The sequence below is a fragment of the Chironomus tepperi genome, unplaced genomic scaffold (genome assembly GCF_022539635.2).
Source record: "Chironomus tepperi strain 1889 unplaced genomic scaffold, CSIRO-AGI_Ctep_v1 contig_388, whole genome shotgun sequence".
Lineage (NCBI taxonomy): Eukaryota > Metazoa > Arthropoda > Insecta > Diptera > Chironomidae > Chironomus > Chironomus tepperi.
The window spans coordinates 399,655-419,180 of NW_027226510.1; the positions used below are offsets into that span (position 1 = coordinate 399,655).

Genomic DNA, 19,526 nt, shown 5'->3' on the forward strand with positions numbered 1-19,526 from the left:
CTATGAAATAAATTGAAATTTGATGTGGTTCGAACCCCTAAAAAGCCCTCATTGGCTACGCCTCTGCATTTTAAGGTTATGTTACTTTACGTTTAGATCATTTATTTTGATCATGATAAATGTTCAAAATTCTTTTTAAAAACTTCATAAATTCATTCTTTTATTCAAAAAGTTCAGAAAATTCAACAAGTTTTAAATTTTTTTGAGGAAAAACCATAGAAAATTGAAGAATTTTTTCCAAAAGGAGGGAGTAGGGATTAACTCCAAAACTCTCTCCCTTACCTAAAAGGCACATGGTTTAGAAATTGCCGAAAATCAAGCCTCAGACCGACATAACTCTTTCCCTGAGACCGAATTTGATCGAATCTGTCCTGGAACTAGAGTTATGTTGGTCTGGTGTCGGATTTTCTGGCAATTCTGCGTCGTGTGCTTTCTGGGTAATTAAGCTTCTGCTTAAAACATTCAAAAAATGTACTTTAAGTACTGTTTGTAAACAAAACACTTAATCAAGTTATATCCAAAAAGCTTTGAATCAATCAGGGGATATTCCTTATTATCATGCATATTTTTATTAATTTTGAATAAATTTTCTGTTGACGACAAAATCAGTGTCAAATATCATCATAATTTTCTTTCTAAATATAATCTTTAAAAGAGGAAATTCTTCGAAATTATTAAAGGAATTTTGGGAGATACAAAAAAGAAAAAAATCTTGTTAAAACTTTTGAAAAATTTCCTCAAACTTATTTTAATTTTCTATTTTTCAAACATTCTTCTTCATTTTTCCTTTATCCTTCTTCTTTACTTTCATGTTCTATTGCAGAGAGGTAGCGACGAATTATTAAGTCAAACAGCAGTCATGGCTCCAGCAGCAGATAATAACAATCAAGATCTAGCAACAAAAAAGGCGAAATTAGATTCTAACACGGTTATAGGAGGTGTAGGTGAGTACAAAAAAAAGATGCAGAAATTTGTTTTAAATTTTGTTGATCTAATTAGGATTGGATTATGGAAATGATTTAAAAAGTATTCTTAGCAGAGTGTGGCCGTCTCAAAAAACGACCGTTATTTTCAAAAGAAGTTAGAGTTCGAAATGTTTTAAAAATATTCGAATTTTTCGAAAATCGAATGTTCGAATGCTTCGAGATTCTAATTTTCGAATTCTTGGACAATCTTATGTTCGAATTTTTCGGAAATCTAATGTCGAATGTTCAAATGTTTCGAGATTCTAATATACAAATTATTCGATAATGTAATGTTCGAATGTTTCGAATATCTAATGCTTCGAGATTATAATTTTCGAATTTTTGGACAATCTTATGTTCGAATTATTCAAAATTCTAACGTTCAAATTTTTCGAAAATCTAATTACAAATCTTCGAATTTTTCGAAAATCTAATTTCGAAAAATTCAAATTTGACAAGGCCAAACTCTGATTATAAAAACAATTTAGTTCGATGAAAAAAAAAATAGTTAAAATCATAAAGTTTATCTGTCGAAAAACAAAGTACGATGAACAATGCAAAAATTGAGAATAAAACAAAGATGCGGAATTGAATGGAATATGATGTAAAATCCTCTAAAGTATTAGAGCAAATAATGTTAAATCCCTTGTATTTTACAATTTTTCCTATTTTCTCATGCTTTTTCCTTGAGATGAATGATTTTTCATGAAGCATTTTATGCTCTTAACTTTCCTTCTACAATCTATGGCTTTACTTTTATATTTTTGCACTCGAAAAAACAATATATTGTTTTGGAAAATTCCTCGTTATAATTTTACCTCGAAAGATTTTCCTTCGTCTACTTTTTCATTTTATTTTATCATCGCTTCCTTACAATAAAATCACTGCCCTAGCATTTAAATTACGAACAATTCAATTTTAATACACAATTTTTTTTATGCAAACAATGAAAGACGTTTTTTTTTTTCGGTACACAAATAAATTTTTATTTAAGGTATGTGGGTGAAGATAATTCCTTTTATTTTAATAAAAACAAAGTGGAATGCAATATCGATGCGTATAATTTTTTTTTTCGTCATAAAATAATATGTATATTACGTTTAGGGATGATAATAGTAGAGCAAGGAATTTTTTAATATTAATGTTAGGCTGTAGGAAAATTGACGGAAATTCTATTTTTTGGGGGTATTTTCTGACAGGAAAAAATTGTTTCTGCATTTAAATTGCTACTGTAGGATCTATTGTTATCGGTGGAAAGGCATCAGTAGCCTAAATTGTAGAGCGTTAGACTTACGTACCAAATGTCTTGAGTTCAATCCCACATTATGTATTGTTGCGTTTGTAGGGCTACTTTAGGTTACCCCACCTACTCTTACTCTACTTTCGACCTATGTTATCAAGGATAAGGTGAAGGAGGTTAACCATCGACAGTCTTGCCTTCACGAGTAGGATATCCCGTTCAAGTTAAAACCGACCTCTGATTTCGTGTATTGAGTGCAATTGTAGAAATCTAGAAACTTTCGTATCTGAAGACTCTTGATAATACGAACTTTATTAACTAAATTTTCTAACTTACATATGCTCTGGTCATTGTAAGCACACGAGTACGTCATAAGACATGATATACCGTACAATGTACCTAGTTACAATTCGTGTATGCAAGATTCTGCCTAGATAAACCCAGATATTAGTAAACTATTGTGTATATACCTTGAAATGAAGACACATTATGAGCTAACGGCTTCAAAACTTGTTCAAATCGTCACTCAGTACTGAGAATCATAACAAGAAAGTCAAAATGAGAAAAAGAACTTCGACAATCAGACATGACTTAGAATCGAATCCAGGACCTTCGACACTCAAGTCAAATGTTCTATCATTTAGGTCTCTGATGCCATTTCATCTTCAAATAAAAATTTGGTAACTTAAATGCCAACACAGAAACATTAAATTTCAATCTCTCAGAACATGAAGAAGAAAATCCACATGTTAAGCTTCTGAATTGCTTCTGAACGTCATTTTCATTATTATGACATCTCACATCAAAGTTGCACACCCTACTCAATTCATGAAAATGAAAAAAATTACCAATTTTCATCGCCATTATTTTCCTCTTCTTTATTTTGTGCCTCGAAGGAAATAAAAATTTAAGGGAGTGATAAAATGTTTAGATTCCATTACAATTTTTTGTTTGTGATGTTGTTTGCCTGTACATTAAAGTAATATTGTAGCGAATAAGCAACAGTTGCCATAAGGAGTTGTTACACGAGCGGATTTTTGCAGAAAATTTTTTTTCTCTCTTTTTTTTTATTCGGTAAAAAGTAAAAATCATCTTATAAAGATAATGCCTAGATTCTGAGCTAAGATGTGTTTTTGAATGATTTTTGACAGTAAATTTTCGTGCGTAATAATCCCATCAACGATGAGAAAAACGGGGAAAATATTTTACATATACTTTTTAATACATTGTTGTTTTTTGAATACTATGCAATAAATATTTTACTTTCTAGAAGACATGCTTACACGTTATTGTATAATATTGGATTTTTGTTTGTTTGCTGTCATGGAATGTCTTAGATATTAAATTTTTTAGGTATTTTTTTGATGGAAATTCCTTAACATTTTTATAAGAAATTATCAAAAAAATTTGAAATTTGAATTACTGAAAAATCAGCATTAACTCTTAACACCACTTTTGAACATAGAATAGATTCATATGTCAAGTGTATCTTATTTGAGTGGAAGTGGGTCGGTGACGAAATGATTAAGTACTTCGGTATCTAACTATTGCAATACTAATTATGGATTCGAAACTCGGTAGAAAAAAGTAAAGCTTAGAAGATAGTAAATCGCTTCTCACAGCCTTCCTTAGTAAGCTCACAGACGGATCCCACTATAAACAGTTGATTTACTGAGTGGTAGAGGTCTGGCGCACACCCCCATCACTCGTAAAATAATCATTAGCCGCGAAACTTACTAGAGTTCATAATCATTTATTACGTTACAGACCTAATCGCTAATTACAAATTATTCATAGCAGTCAAATGGCTGGTATACAGCGCGTTCTAGTGTATAAAAACAATTGCTACTTGGATGCCATGTGGCTGCCATCTGGTTACCATGAAAATCTATTCTCGGAAATTGCATTATTTAAATCAGAATTACTTCCACCTTCTCGGCTCCAAAATGCATCTCTGGATCTCATTGATTGCCGCTAAAAATATTAGGATGTTAAGAATCTCAAAGTTAAAGTAACCTTAAAGATAAACTGCTAACATCATACTTGATGTTATCCTTCAAAAACAAACAAACAGCAAACAAAATGATAACGCATCTTAAACAATTTACTTTTATATTATCTTGTCAAATTTTGTTCATTTTCTATTGAAATCTCTTAAAAGGAATTCTATCAGATTTATATCGTGTTAAATGAGCGGAAACTCTGCAAAAAAAAAATTTTCGCTATTATTTCCATGCTTTTAGGAAAAATAATTTAATCTATTTCGTAATGTAGAATCAGTCAGAATTTTTGGCATATTTACCATCAGTATTTTGTTTATTGAAAGCTACTCAAAGAACCTTGAATCTTGATTTTCATAAAATAAAGAGATATCTAGGAAGCATTAAATCATTTTCATAATTCCGACCTTGAACTAAGTCATAATATTAATAATCTAATATTCTAAATATTCAGGTAAACCGTCAAGAGTAATACATATAAGAAACATACCAAATGAAGCTAGTGATGCCGAAGTAATAAATTTGGGATTACAATTTGGACGTGTTACAAATGTTTTGGTATTAAAAGGAAAGAATCAAGCATTTTTAGAAATGGCAGATGAAATATCAGCAACAGCAATGGTTTCAGTTTTCAATACAACACCGCCTACGGTTCGAGGACGTACAGTATATGTACAATTTTCTAATCATCGTGAATTGAAAACTGACCAAAATCATTCAATTACTGTAAGTATCATTAAAGAAATGGAAGAAGTGATTGTAATTTGATTTATTTTTTATATATTTAGACACCAGCATCTGGATCTCCATTGCCACTTGTTGGAGCTGATCCAACTTCTCAAATAGTGTCGACACCACAACAAAATGGAACGAGTGGTGGCGCCAATACTGTTCTCAGGGTAATTGTAGAGTCGTTATTATATCCCGTATCACTCGAAATACTTCATCAAATATTTCAACGCTTCGGAAAAGTACTGAAAATTGTGACATTTACAAAAAATAATTCATTCCAAGCCCTTATACAATATCCTGATGCTCAAACTGCTCAACATGCCAAACAAACATTAGATGGACAAAATATTTACAATGGCTGTTGTACATTGCGAATCGATAACAGCAAGTTAACAGCACTCAATGTAAAATACAATAATGACAAGTCACGAGATTTTACGAATCCTACATTACCAGCTGGTGAACCAGGAAGTGATTTGATTGCAAGTGCTGGCGGTTTGGTTAATGCCAGTGATTTACTTTTATTGGCAACTGGACAACGTCCAACTGCACTTACGCGTGATCGACTAGGTAAGATGAAAGAGGAGTCTGGAAAAAACATGTAACTAGAACAATTTTTAGAAATTTCTTCAACAGTTAATGGATTAGGATCACAAGGAGTTTTGCCACCATTTGCAGCAATTGGACTTGGTGCACCATCACTTGCCAATGCATATGGCGGTGGTATTCCAAGCTTGGGAGCATTTGCATTAGCATCAACTGGTGCTTTAGGTTCCAATAATCCTGGTGCTTTACGTGGATTATCAAACGTTTTGCTGGTGTCCAATTTAAATGAAGAGGTAATTCGATTATTTTTATTTGATATCCTGCACATTTCAATTACACAAAAAAAATAGGAGATATTTTCCTTTCCTGCCCCCTCACAAAATCAGTTAAATAAACTTAATTTCACTTTATCTTATTTCTATTAAATTCCTATCTCCACTAAACTTCATAAATATATATACATTTGATCCAGGTTAATTAACAATGAAACTCAATTATTGCTTAATAACACTTAATTTCATGATTTCATTAGTATCGAGTGGAAATAAGATCTCTTCAACATGTGTAGGAACTTGGGGTGGGGGAAATTTTCTAACAAGTGTGGAGAAATTTTGATTTATGTCATTACTTTACTTGTTGTTAAGGGAGGATAACTTGATAGGGATCTTTTAGAACTTGTATTATCCAAGATATAGACCCGAAAGAGACAAATGCAGAAGGCTCTGCCACGGAATCTAATCCTCTTTTGTTATCATAAATTGGAAGTCGAATCCATATGTTGTCCAAATGAGTCCTGCCTTCCTAAAGTTCCTTTCTTAAGTCTGTACAAGTTGATTTCTGAAATGATCGGTTGTATCTTGGTTGGTACTGCCACCTTTCAGACAAGGTGCTTAGGATAGGTTTTTACTCTATCCTTTAATGAAATCTCGGCACTTAACTCAGTCACCAGCCGTGTATTTAGCGATATAAGGGAATGCCACGAGAAGATATACATTTGACATTTGGTCAACTTTGGAGTCAGACTTCGGCTTCCCCAATCCAAATGAGTGTCATGTTACATCAACATGAAGGTGGCTTCCATTTAGTGATAATAAAAGAGGTTTAATGGAGTCCTAAAAGTCCCGTGCCTTTTTTATTTATGTCGTTCTGTCACAATAGTATCTGACCCTGGATTCTAAATGAGAATATCTAATTATCAAAGTACGAAGTCGACTCAGATTTTATGTGGAAAGGTCGACTTGAGTGGACTTGATTTCATATAACATTCAAGTCGATTGTGAGCTCTGCTTTTTACTTACGTATCTTGGAATCATCTCTAATTACGATTCCTTTGATATGAATTACCAGCTTTTTTCACAATCATGGACGAAGAATTCCAAGATTTTATTCCAAATCTGTCTCTAGAAAGCCTGTTAGAAAGCAAAATTGTACTTTTTTAATCACTCAACCAACCAACCTCCTGCCTCTTTCAACTCTTTTACCTCACTTCAAAAAAAAAGTTCTGCTTTTGTCAGTGCTTGTACAAGAGCTAGATAGAGGCTTTTTTGAAATTAGCCTCAAGATGAATTAACAAAAAAAAGCATTCTAGCAGCAAAAATTACTTTTTTAGAAAAATCAACCCCGAAATATTTAATATTTTAGAAAAGTTATGAAAAAAGTTAAACATCCCTAATAATTAAATTCTTACTCAATTTAAGTAGCTTCACTCATATTTTTTTCCTTATAATACATCTTATCTAGTGTTATCCAGGCTTGCTTTTCTATTTAATTTCATCTTTCATTATAGTAATAAAAAAATCTAATAACAATATAATTCGTGTGCTCGTCTCATGGAGCAGTGGTGGGGAACCTGTGTGCTGCAGTGCACTAAAATGTTTGGAAATGCCATGAGCCGAATGTCGTGTGGTATGGTTTTGGTCGGGGGTTCCCGATCGGCACATATTGAAATGTTGTTACTACAGTGACAAAGCGGTGTACTTAGTAGCTTACTTATTAGTATATTTACTAGTATACTTAGTAGCATACTTAGTAGTATATTTAGTACTATACCAGGTACTATACTAAGTAGTATACTTAGTAGTATGCTTAAAAGTATACTTAGTAGTATGCTTAGTAGTATACTTAGTAATATCCTCAGTAGTATACCTAGTAGTATACTCAGTAGTTAACCTCGGTAGTATACCTAGTAGTTTACCTAGTGGTATACTCAGTAGTATACTTACTAGTATATTATACTTAAAATTGGCAGCAAATTGCCAAATTTGGTTGTTTTCGCCAAGTAACCGCCACTAGGTTCTAAGTATGCCACCGACTCGTCGCCATGATGACGACATTTCAATATGTGTCGACCGACATACCAAACTACCAAGGTGTGTCCTCGAAAGATAAACGGTGTCCCACAAAATATAAAATGTTGCCCACCACTGTCATAAAGTGAAAAAAAAACGTTTAAAAGAAAATTTTCGTATTTATTGTGCGACCGCACGTCTTCTGTTAACGCATCTTCTGTCAGTTCCTTTTGTACATAAGACTTTTGTGTACTTATATTTTCTGTCTCAACTTACACATTTCACTTTTCTTCTTCTCTCTTCATTTTTTTTAATCAAAGTATACACGGTAACAATAACAGTTTCCCCATTGCCATTTCTCTTTTTCATCCTTATGAAATAATGATACAGGAACAAAAAAAAATATTAAATTGAGGGGAATAACTCAGCAAAACTTTACTGTTTCATTGATTCAAATAACTGATAATTTTTCATTCTTTTCACTTGAGTCCATTAAGAGCTCATGAAAGAAATTCCTTTTCCTGTAATTTTTTTCTTTCTTTTTCTTGATTCACACCGAGCTGTGGAGTTTGTGGAGAAAAGAAAGAGAAGCATAATAATAATAAAATATTTATAATAAACAAACAATGGAAAATACTTTGTTTGTACAGAAAAGTGAAGCTAAAAAATGAAAAACCGTGGAAATTTTTCGTAGGCAGTTCTGAATTTTTTTGAAAAATGATACTAAATATATTATTGAAAAATTCTTATTTTTGGAGGGGTGTTGCTTACTTCTGAGAATGAGGAATTGAATTTAGTTGATAAAATTTTTATGGAAAATTAATTGAAAAAATATATAAAATACCTTAGGTAATGACTTTTATAAATTAGATTGTTAAACAAGCATAAATCCATAAACTTCAAAAAGTTAACCTCACTTTTTTTAAAAAAATATTTTTTGTTATTTTCTTTAACACTTTTTTTTCCACAATTAATATGATTGATATGTATCGTCCTTAAAACAATGGATAAAACTTTCTCTCATATTTATTTTATCTTTCTTTTCTTTTTTTCTTTTTCTGTAGATGGTCACGCCTGATGCTCTTTTTACCCTCTTTGGTATGTCTGCACACATGTATTAATATTTACATTCTAATATACTTCTTAATTATTATAAATGAACAAAAAAGTTTTATTTTCTGCAATAGCTACTAAAGTTGACTACAATGACAAGTTTGTGGCTGTATAGTTTGTCACGTGATGAAATGAAACATATAATTGAAGAAATATAGCAAATATTAATTTGAGTCATGTCAGTAGAAATACAAAACATTTGATGAAAGAGTTATAAAAATGGATCCTTCATAGTAGATTGAGATCAATTCATTTCAAAAGAATAGGGAAAATAAGTCTATAATACAATAATGGACAACCTGTCTGCCGCAACACGCTGGTATGTCATGAAAAATTTACAAAACCCAGAAAAAGACAATTTTTTAAGGCCAATCAATACATATTAAATTGGACAAATACTGAATTGTATGTCAGACGGATTTAAGTCCAATAACCTCTTATGTATTATAATGTAACGAACATTTTATATTTGAAAATTTGGGCATAGTTTTACACCCTTTCTTTCAATTACACTTTTGTGACGTGAAAAAAAAAGAACAAATCTTTAAAAATCTACGATTAATAAAAGCAACAAATATAGATTCCAATATTACTCGAACAGCACATCGTCTTCGCTAGGGTACCGCTACGTCATTGTTTTAACGGAAAAACGCAAAATTGTCTTGACATTGGATTTTGACTCTGCATTTCGCAGCATTGTTTGAGATGAATTCTCTTTGTTTTCTTTAATTTAATTTCGAATTCGTCCTAAACTGTAGGTCTGTCAACATAAAACGAAGACTTTTCGCCTAAAGCAAACTATAGGGTACAATCGAAAATTGCAAGCCTCCACATTCATAACGAATAAAATGTAGACCAGCGGTTCTTAACTTAACCCTAGTTTTACTAGAATAAGAAACCTTAAGCTATTCAGATCATTGAGATCCAGAGCTGCGCTAGAGCGTTTCACGATTAATTATTACCTTACACGAGTAATGGTTGGTCAGACCTCAAATTCAGTAAACCTACAGTTTGTAGCTCAATAATTCAAACAAATATTACAACTCGACCTAAAAAAAACTCCAAAAATCCATCACAAATATGAATGATTTAAAAGCTTATAAATTATAATAAAATTCATTATAAAAACAAAAAAAAACTATCACAAACATATCAACCTCATTACCATATTTGCGTAATACATAGGAATTTTATTTATAAAGTTATAATAACTAAATGAATGAAAAGTCATTGAAAGTAGAAAGAAAATAGAAATGTGTGAATATGGTTAATTAATAAAATTCTCCAGAGAAGTAATGACTTTTTATACGTGTGTATGTGATAAAAAAGTGAGAAAAAGTTGAAGTAAAAAAAATAGAAAAAGCAGCAAAAAGAGGAGCTAAAAAAAGAGTCAGAAACATGCAAATGTGCTATGTTGTCTAATTAAAATTTCCTTTCTGTTTCACATTATTATATGTATATCCATTAAAATACGCCGACGTTGTTAAATAATTAAAGCATAGATTATTTGGTTTACATTAGGGAAATTGAGTCTATTTAACGTAACTAGAAGGTGTATATGTGTGTATATCAACAAGCACATAAATGCAGACAGCAACAATTTTTATTCTTTTTCATTAAAGTACTTCCAACATTCAACAATGTATAGGAGGAAAATTTAAGAAAATTAACACAGCCGACAACTGAATTTCCTTTTCATTCACGAGCCTTTTCAGCTCTATCAGGCTCAATTTATTGATTGATGATGAAAATGTACTTTTTTATGCTTTATGCTACATTTATACACATTAACATCTTTCGAAAATCTTGCTTTTCTTCTACTCCTATTCTTCGCTGCTTCATTACTTCCTTTTCAAATGGTGTTTTCTGTTTATTGTGGGAGTTGGGAAGGTTAGGTCTTATTTTGGCTGCTGTTCTGATTTGAATTCAAGAGATTTATCAGAAATGTTGTTGATATAGGCTACCAGGCAAATGTGCTTTCAAAGTAAATTGAGAGCATTGCTCACGAGTATGGTTATCTAGTTTATTTAAGGTGATCAAGCTCTCGAGAGCATGCTCTTTGCTTGATCCCTGACTATTACCCTAAACACCAAAATTTGCCGTTAAGTAGTTTTCACGGCAAGTAGCCTTCTCGTTAATATGGTGATGTAGTAGCGGCATAGCGACTTCATTGTGCTGTTTGGGTAAATTGCCTAATACTTAGGCTGAAAACCACAAATCGAACAATCGATCAAAAATCCAGTCCCTGGCTTGACTATGACTTGGTAACGAATTCAGATTAAATTCAGCATCATTCTAGCGTCTCACCGGCATAGCACTTAATTTGTGATTAATTATCCAACTTGTGCTATTTGAATAAGTTCCAAACCATCCAAAATCCTTAAAGAACCTTTCAACTTATTACAAAATCCTTTAAAATCCATAAAATGCGCTACAACTCTCACACAACTTAACAACACCCTTCACAGCCATTACATCGCTAAAAAGAAGGAAACTTCAAATAAAGGAATTTACTTTTGGCTGGCAAATGCACAAAAGACGCAAGTAAGCACAGGATTTGAATCAAACAAAAACCCGTCTCCTTTTTTTTTATTGCAGATTCATTGCTTTACACATACGTAAAAGAACAAAGCGAGACTTATTGTTACTTTTTACAGTGAATATTTTTCCGACAGTTTCTCCCCTTATATCATATTATGAAATATTATGTGCTATGGCTGGATATATACTTTTTTTTTATATTATTCTTACTCAAGTCAGTTGAGTGAGCTTGTTTGTTGTTGTTGTGGTCTTGCAGTTGGGGGATTTTTAATTATGAAACTTGTTGCTGATGGTAGTTTTTAGTCATTTAAATAGTAAAGTAGCTTGAAAGTTTTTAGATTATTTGAACAATGGGAATTTTTCAACATGATATTTTAAAGCTTAACAAACCCTCAATATTGTTGGTATGCTGCAAAAAAGCGGCAATGGTCTAGTTTTTTTGGAAGTCGGGTAGTCGACTCAAAGGTACCGGATTCGATTTCAGGGAAAGTCTAGTTGAATTCAGGTGCTTTTTTATTTTTTTTTATTAATTATTATTATTATTATTATTAATTATTATTTATTTATTTATTTATTTATTTTTTAATTAAACGCTTTTTATTGACTTGCTCTGTTGGTCATGATCAAATCTTGCGATCGATTTTTCGACCACTTCCACTGCTCCAAATGAGCTAAAAATTTTTCACGTGTGTATTCTCGATGACAATGCAATATTTGAGCATTTATAAATCACAAAAATGCTTAATTATGCTTTAATTAATATAATAACATTATATATGGGAAAAAAATCCAAAGTCAATCATGCATATTTTTAATTTGCATGAACTAGACTAATAATAAAGCTGAAAACCAGTTTTTATAGTTCATTGCGCATTGATTTATAATACCAAGCATTAGTTAAAGTACAATTCATCTCTTTTTAAGATATTTATGAAAGAGAAAAAAATTCATAAGTAATTTTCTCACGAATATTCCTAGTAAAAATTCAAAATTCAAAAAACCGTTACAGTTTGAATCTCAAACAATCGTTATTGGATCTTGAAATATCGTATAAATATGGTTCTGGGTGTTACTGGATCTTGTTATACTGTATGTATATGATCCTGGATGTTATTGGATCTTGTTATACTGCATGTATATGATCCTGGATGTTACTGGATCTTGTTATACTGCATGTATATGATCCTGGATGTTACTGGATCTTGTCATACTGCATATATATGATCCTGGATCTTACTGGATCTTGTTATACTGCATGTATATGATCCTGGATGTTACTGGATCTTGTTATACTGCATATATATGATCCTGGATGTTACTGGATCTTGTTATACTGCATGTATATGATCCTGGATGTTACTGGATCTTGTTATACTGCATATATATGATCCTGGATCTTACTGGATCTTGTTATACTGCATGTATATTATCCTGGATGTTACTGGATCTTGTTATACTGCATATAAATGATCTTGGATTGCAAAAACGACTGTTGTAAGGTTTCAATACAAATTCGACTATACTTCACAAGACTAAAAGACAGTATGTTGTGGGGTTTTTGTATAAAATTTCAATATTTTATGAGATTCATAAGTTACTTGTTGATCTATAGACTGCACATAAATCAAAATATGTCATCACTATTTGAATTCGAAGTCGGACGAACGAAGCAAAGCGAAGTGGAGTCCGACACTCCTGTGACCTAATAACAGTCGGGCGAACGAAGCGAAGCGAAGTGGAGTCCGACACTCCTGTGACCTAATAACAGTCACGAACGAAGCGAAGCGAAGTGGAGTCCGACACTCCTGTGACCTAATAACAGTCGGGCGAACGAAGCGAAGCGAAGTATCCGACACTCCTGTGACCTAATAACAGTCGGGCAGAAGCGAAGCGAAGTGGAGTCCGACACTACTGTGACCTAATAACAGTCGGGCGAACGAAGCGAAGCGAAGTGGAGTCCGACACTCCTGTGACCTAATAACAGTCGGGCGTACAAAGCGAAGCGAAGTGGAGTCCGACACTACTGTGACCTAATAACAGTCGGGCGAACGAAGCGAAGCGAAGTGGAGTCCGACACTACTGCGACCTAATAACAGTCGGGCGAACGAAGCGAAGCAAAGTGGAGACGTTCGAGCGAAGCTCGAACATAAGCAGTTCGAACGCAGTTCGGACTTGGTTGAGCGAAGCTCATAAATTTTTGCGACCTGAACGGAGCGAAGCGAGTGAAGGCTGAAAATTTTCCCACATCTAATGTTCTGTTCTTCGGACTGGCGAAATCCGACAACACCTGTGATCGAGCGAAGTCGAACTTAAGCAATTCGAACTATGTCCTGGATCCTGTGATCTAAAAACAGTCGGACGAGCGAAGCGAAATCCGACAACACCTTAATCCGAGCGAAGCTCGAACTTAAGCAGTTGAACGTAGTTCGGACTTGGTTTCACAAATTTTTGCGACCTGAATGGAGCGAAGCGAGTGAAGGCGTGAAAATTTTCCCACATTAATGTTCTGTGATCTAAAAACAGTCGGACGAGCGAAGCGAAATCCGACAACACCTGTGATCCGAGCGAAGCTCGAACTTAAGCAGTTCGAACGTAGTTCGGACTTGGTTGAGCGAAGCTTTTAAATTATTGCGACCTGAACGGAGCAGCGAGTGAAGGCGTGAAAATTTTTCTTGTTTGTGATCTAAAAACAGTCGGACAGCGAAGCGAGATCCGACCTGTTATTTATCAACAATCATTCCAACAATGATTAAAATTAATTATTTAGTTGACTAAAAAGAAGTAAATAAAATAAATTAAAAAAACTTTTTAAAAAAAACACTTTTTTAAAAAAATACGTAAAAAAAACTTGAAAAAATACTTGATCCTTAAGATTAAAAACAAAGCGAATAAACCTTAAAAAACTTTTTAAAAAAAAGCTTTTACCTTAAAAAATGAAATGCTCTAAAAAATAGAAAATAAAATAAATGACGCTATAAAATTTGGTTATTTCTTGAGCAATCAAAAATTAAACTCAAAAATTTTCCCAAAATATAGCGATGGAGTACAAGAACTCAACGACAGTCGACTCAAAGTCACCGGATTCGATTCCAAGGAACGTCTAATTGAATTTGGGTGCTTTTTCGCTGTAATGGTCACTCTCCCTCGACTAGGTACGTTGCATTAATATACCCTGGGTCATGCAGTGCATAGAGTTAAGGAAATAAAATCGTCCATTGCAGCAAAAATCGTCATCACCTCAAAATACGTAAAAACATACCAAACTGTGTAAACTATTCATGAACGACATCCAATAAAAGCCTCTACTAATTCCACAATCACATTATATACAGAAAAAAAAGAATGTTCATGTTTATATGTACGTGTATCATCGTTTAATGGATATCATGTGAATAAGGGGGGACTATTGAATTGAATATATATTCAACAAAAGTCACTTATCTATCCCATTGATGTTTAATGGTGATGATAAAATATAGCTACAATCTACTAGCGATTGACACTATTCATCATACAACATTTATATTGAATATATCTATAAATTGTTGCTCATATGTGTGATTTATTATTCTAGAATAAAAAAAAGGAACAAGAAGAATAAAGAAAGTTTTGCTCTTACATACAGATGAAAAACTACATCTTGGAGCAATAAATCAATTTTTTTTCTTCTCTCTTTTATTTGTATTTGTCGCACAACAGGTTTCACCTTGTTACATATTGCAGGAACTTTTTTTTTTCTTATATATTATTATCCTTAACGGAAAAGCTAGCAATTCTATAACAAATGAGCTTACTTCTCTTTTGTTATAAATATAGAGGAAGAGGGAGAGAGAAGAAAAGAAGAATTGCTATTATGCAGTCCTAAAATAACTCTTTTGATCACCTTAATGGAAAGTTTGAACTTAAATAGTGCAAATAAAGAGATTATTGGGGAAGAGTGACTGGCTCTTTAATACATATGTGTGTTTTCTAGGGACTACTATGGGATATGTGGAATGTTTCTTGTTGTTACTGATTTGAAGTCAATTTGAGATGTTCCGAATAGCACAAATCGGTTAATTTATCAACAATCCAGATTGAAATTTTGATTCTGGATCGATTAACCGACTTGTCATTCGAGTGTGCATTATGGGAGAAAATTTAAATCAGGAATTAAAGTTTAAAATTTCAAAGAAATTGTTAAAGAATATCTGATCAAAGTTTCAACTTGAATCATGATTTTTAAGAGCATTTTAGGTCTATTTTCTCATAAAATCCAAACAAATCAAATCAAATTTTACATCAATGAGTAGTTTTCCCGGATGACACAATGCAGCGAATCGCATTTTTCACCTTAAATATGAGTCTAAAACAGCCGTTACGGTGTCGTTAGGACAACTATGCACCATATCCGATGCCCTAGTAAATAAAATGTACAATTCGGACTTAAATCCGGTAACTCTAGATACACCCCTGTTTACCTTATTCCAGAATTGACAGGATTTTGGAAGTCAGGGCACCAAATGTCCAAAATAATACCTCAACTGGAAACTTCAGTAGAGTCAGTATTTCACTTTTTTGAGGTTCAGTTTAGGTGCTTCATAAGAAACATGGCGTAGAAATTGCCAAAAATCCAGCTCCAGCTCAGCGTGACTCTAGATCTGGGTCAGATTTAATGAAATCTGACCTCAGGACAGTGTCAAGTAAGCCTTGTGTCGGATTTTGACCATTTCTACACCGTGTGCTTTCCGGACTCCTCTTCACATTCGAGCCCCTCCCAACTCCGTTTTCAACAAGAAATATCATACAAACGATCCTAGTGGTTAAAAAAGTCTACAAACAACATCAAAATTCACAAAACTTTCTTTTCCTACTTTAGTTTACAAACCCCAAATATTGATATATTTCACCCCTATCAACACAGCAGTAAGCGAGAAAAGGAAAATAAATTAAGATATATATCACACCCGCAAGTTCTTTTTTTTCACATCCACAAGGAGCGGAAGAGGAAGAATCAATCAAATTTTCTTGGTGTTGCTTCACAGTATGATATTGATAGGCATTTTCCTTTGAGTGAAAAACAAGAAAATTTTCCCATAAAATAATTTTTGAATTTTTCGTTAGATTAGTCAGAACAATATGATGCTAATTAGGCCACTAATTCTATATTCCTAATGAATTTTTTGTGTCAACTCAATGTGAATAACACAACATGCGAAATAATCCCACTTCATGCCATTCCTCTTCAACAACATTATTGTGATTGTCTATTGTTTAATTCCGAAAAACCGCTGTTGTGTTAAAAATAATTTTTTACGCGTACTAATTCATTGCTTATTGTACTTCTTCAATTTGAGGCACACAGAAAAAAAAAGAAAAAATTTTGAGGATTAAGTGAACGAGAATGAAAATTAAAATGATCGCTTGTCATTGTCATCTGTTGCTGAGGCTTAGTTGAAACATTTTTATGGTATCGTTATCATTTTTTGTGTGATTAGCGGATGGGGGGAGAGGGAGCAAATATAAATGCGCAATATGTACGGTAGCGGTATTACTAAAAATCGCAAAATCATCTGATTTTCAAAGGATTAAAAAGTGATTTGTATAGAATTTTATGAGGTTTTTATTTTGTAAAGGTAGCAAACTGAATATATCGGAAAATTTGTTTAATCCGAGTGACATAGATCCATATGGCTGCCCTTTGGAAGCCACATAAAGGTGCTTTTCATTTGATATTAATAAACCCGAGCGACACAAAAGGAGAAGGCTCTGCTCCGAAACGCTAAAGACTATAAGGCTATGCTAAACTTCTTTTATTACCACAAATGGGAACTGCCTATTTTTGGCCTCCATGTGACTGCCAAAATTAGGTTGCTTCCATTCGGTACTAATAAAAGAGCTTAAGCAGAGCACTAAAGGTTCCAGCGAGAAGTCTTATAATCTCCATTGTGGGGCCTTAACAACTCCGTGCTGAAACATAGAGCTAAAAATCTCCATGATGAAGCCTTCCTCACTTGTGTCGCTCGGCTTAACCAAACACAAATCCACATAAAAACTGCACAACTTTAGTAGCTTCATTAATAAAACTGTTCATTTGTATTTTTTGAGAAGAGCAACAACGAAAAAATAAAAATACATAATTTTTCTCTCTATCTCTATTTTCATTCGAAACGAATTCATTCAACCTCATGAATTGGAATTTTTTAATAAATGAAATATTTTCATACCGGGGTGGGCTCGAAAAAAAATGCAGACTGCAATCTAAATTGCATTTTTTTGATACTTTTTGATTTGTAATGGAATATTGGCTAATATCTAATGTCAATATTGTCAAGGAAGTTGCTTAAAATTTGTGAATTTGTTCAGTTAATGAACAGAAGCTTCAGGAAACTAAGTATACTCGAGTGGACTAAGATACGTTATAACTAGTTAAAGGCAAGTTAGTAGAACAGCACAGTCATTTAGGTACTGTTATCTTGCCGTATTAACCCAGAAAGCACACGGCATGGAAATAGCCGAAAATCTAGCTCTAGGCCGACTTGACAATGGCCTGATGCCAGATTTCCTCGAATTTGTCTTAAAACCAGAGTCAAGCTAGCCTGGATCTGATTTTTGGCAATTTCTATGCTGTGTGCCTTTCGGATGACGGTAAGATACGTAGTTGGGCTGACGGCCTCGTCAAATTGAACAGCTTGAGTTAAGGCCTAGTTTATGACCAGTTGTAACAATATTTAGTCCACTCGGAATGTTTCATAAATTGGACACATAAATTCACTGATAAAAAAAATCATCCATAAAGAAGCTCAATTTTTTTCGAGTCCACCCGACAGAACATACAACAAAAAAAAAAACTTCGCTATTTCCTTTATTCAAGTACTCAATTCATGTTTCCTTTTACTGATAAAATAATATAAAATTTATGTATGTAAATTCAGGTGTTTATGGTGATGTACAACGGGTAAAAATCCTCTACAACAAAAAGGACTCGGCATTGATTCAAATGGCTGAACCGCATCAAGCATATTTGGGTAAGTACACTGCTGCACATTTGGTTTTATATCTGAAATTTTGTGGACGATTTCAAAATATTTGTGCAAAATTTTATTTAATAAAATGGGAATTTTTTAATGAAAATTAAAGCAATTTAAGCGATTTAAGCTTTAAACTCTTTCTTAATCACCGTAAATTATATCTCCGTCCCGTTAATGAGCTTTTTGTCTCGAAGAAATTAATTTTGTATAATTTATTTTCCGTAAAACACATCCAAAAATGAGACAAGCCCGATCGGCACAAGTTGTTCATGATAGGCTTATGACATCCAAGTGGCAATTTGTATTAGAGTTAACATGAAAATTGACACTCGGACACTATGTGACAGTCACTTGAACACCATGTGACAGTCATTTGGACGTCATGTAACAGCCTCTTGAACGCCATATGACAGTCAACCATGTGACAGTTGAACGCCATGTGACAGTTACTTGTACGTCATGTGACAGTCACTTGGACGCAATGTGACAGTCACTTGAACGCCATGCGACAGTCACTTAGAAGTCATGTGACAGTCACTTGGACGCCATGTGACAGTCACTTAGAAGTCACGTGACAGTCACTTGGAAGCTATGTGACAGTCACTTGGATGCCATGTGACAGTCACTTGTACGCCATTTGACAGTCACTTGAACACCATGTAATAGTCACATAGACGACATGTCACTTGACTGCCATGAATAACATGTGCCGCTCGGAGAGAATTTTCAAAATATTTTACAAAAATTTTTCTTTTTTAAAATAGAAGAAAAAGTTTGCCAACAAATGAGAAGAAAAATCATGAAAATTCTAGTTAATGAATAACTAATGCTTTCCCATGTTTTTCTGCTTTTTTATTTATTCAACATCATTAACAATCGCTTTAATTCCCCTCTAGTGAAAATCCTCCCTTTTTTCATTTTCTTCGATATCTTTAACTCTTTTTTTTCTCTGTGCTGTATAAACCTCATTGAGTCTTTTCTGCTGGTTTATTTTCTGTTGGTCGCATCAACCCAGAGAGAGAAAAAAAAATTGTTTTTAATTTTCCTCTTTATTGTATGCTTTTTTTTTTGTTGAGGAGTGGGAGGGATTC

General features: G+C 33.2%; 1 protein-coding gene across 10 annotated transcripts in view; it reads left to right on the forward strand.

Moving 5' to 3' along the window:
• Window positions 1-19,526, forward strand: part of heph (polypyrimidine tract-binding protein 1 heph) — a 128,530-nt gene that overhangs the window by 88,105 nt on the left and 20,899 nt on the right. For 9 of the 10 annotated variants that reach the window (XR_011544971.1, XR_011544972.1, XM_070648130.1 and 6 more), the window contains 6 exons: window positions 824-944; window positions 4,660-4,931; window positions 4,994-5,507; window positions 5,559-5,776; window positions 8,836-8,869; window positions 18,340-18,432. Coding sequence is in view for 8 of the 10 variants with exons in the window: in XM_070648130.1 (XP_070504231.1) it covers window positions 824-944; window positions 4,660-4,931; window positions 4,994-5,507; window positions 5,559-5,776; window positions 8,836-8,869; window positions 18,340-18,432 (1,252 nt within the window). In the remaining 2 variants the exon portion in view is untranslated. The remainder of the gene's footprint in view (window positions 1-823; window positions 945-4,659; window positions 4,932-4,993; window positions 5,508-5,558; window positions 5,777-8,835; window positions 8,870-18,339; window positions 18,433-19,526) is intronic. The other variant, XM_070648131.1, reaches the window with a different exon arrangement.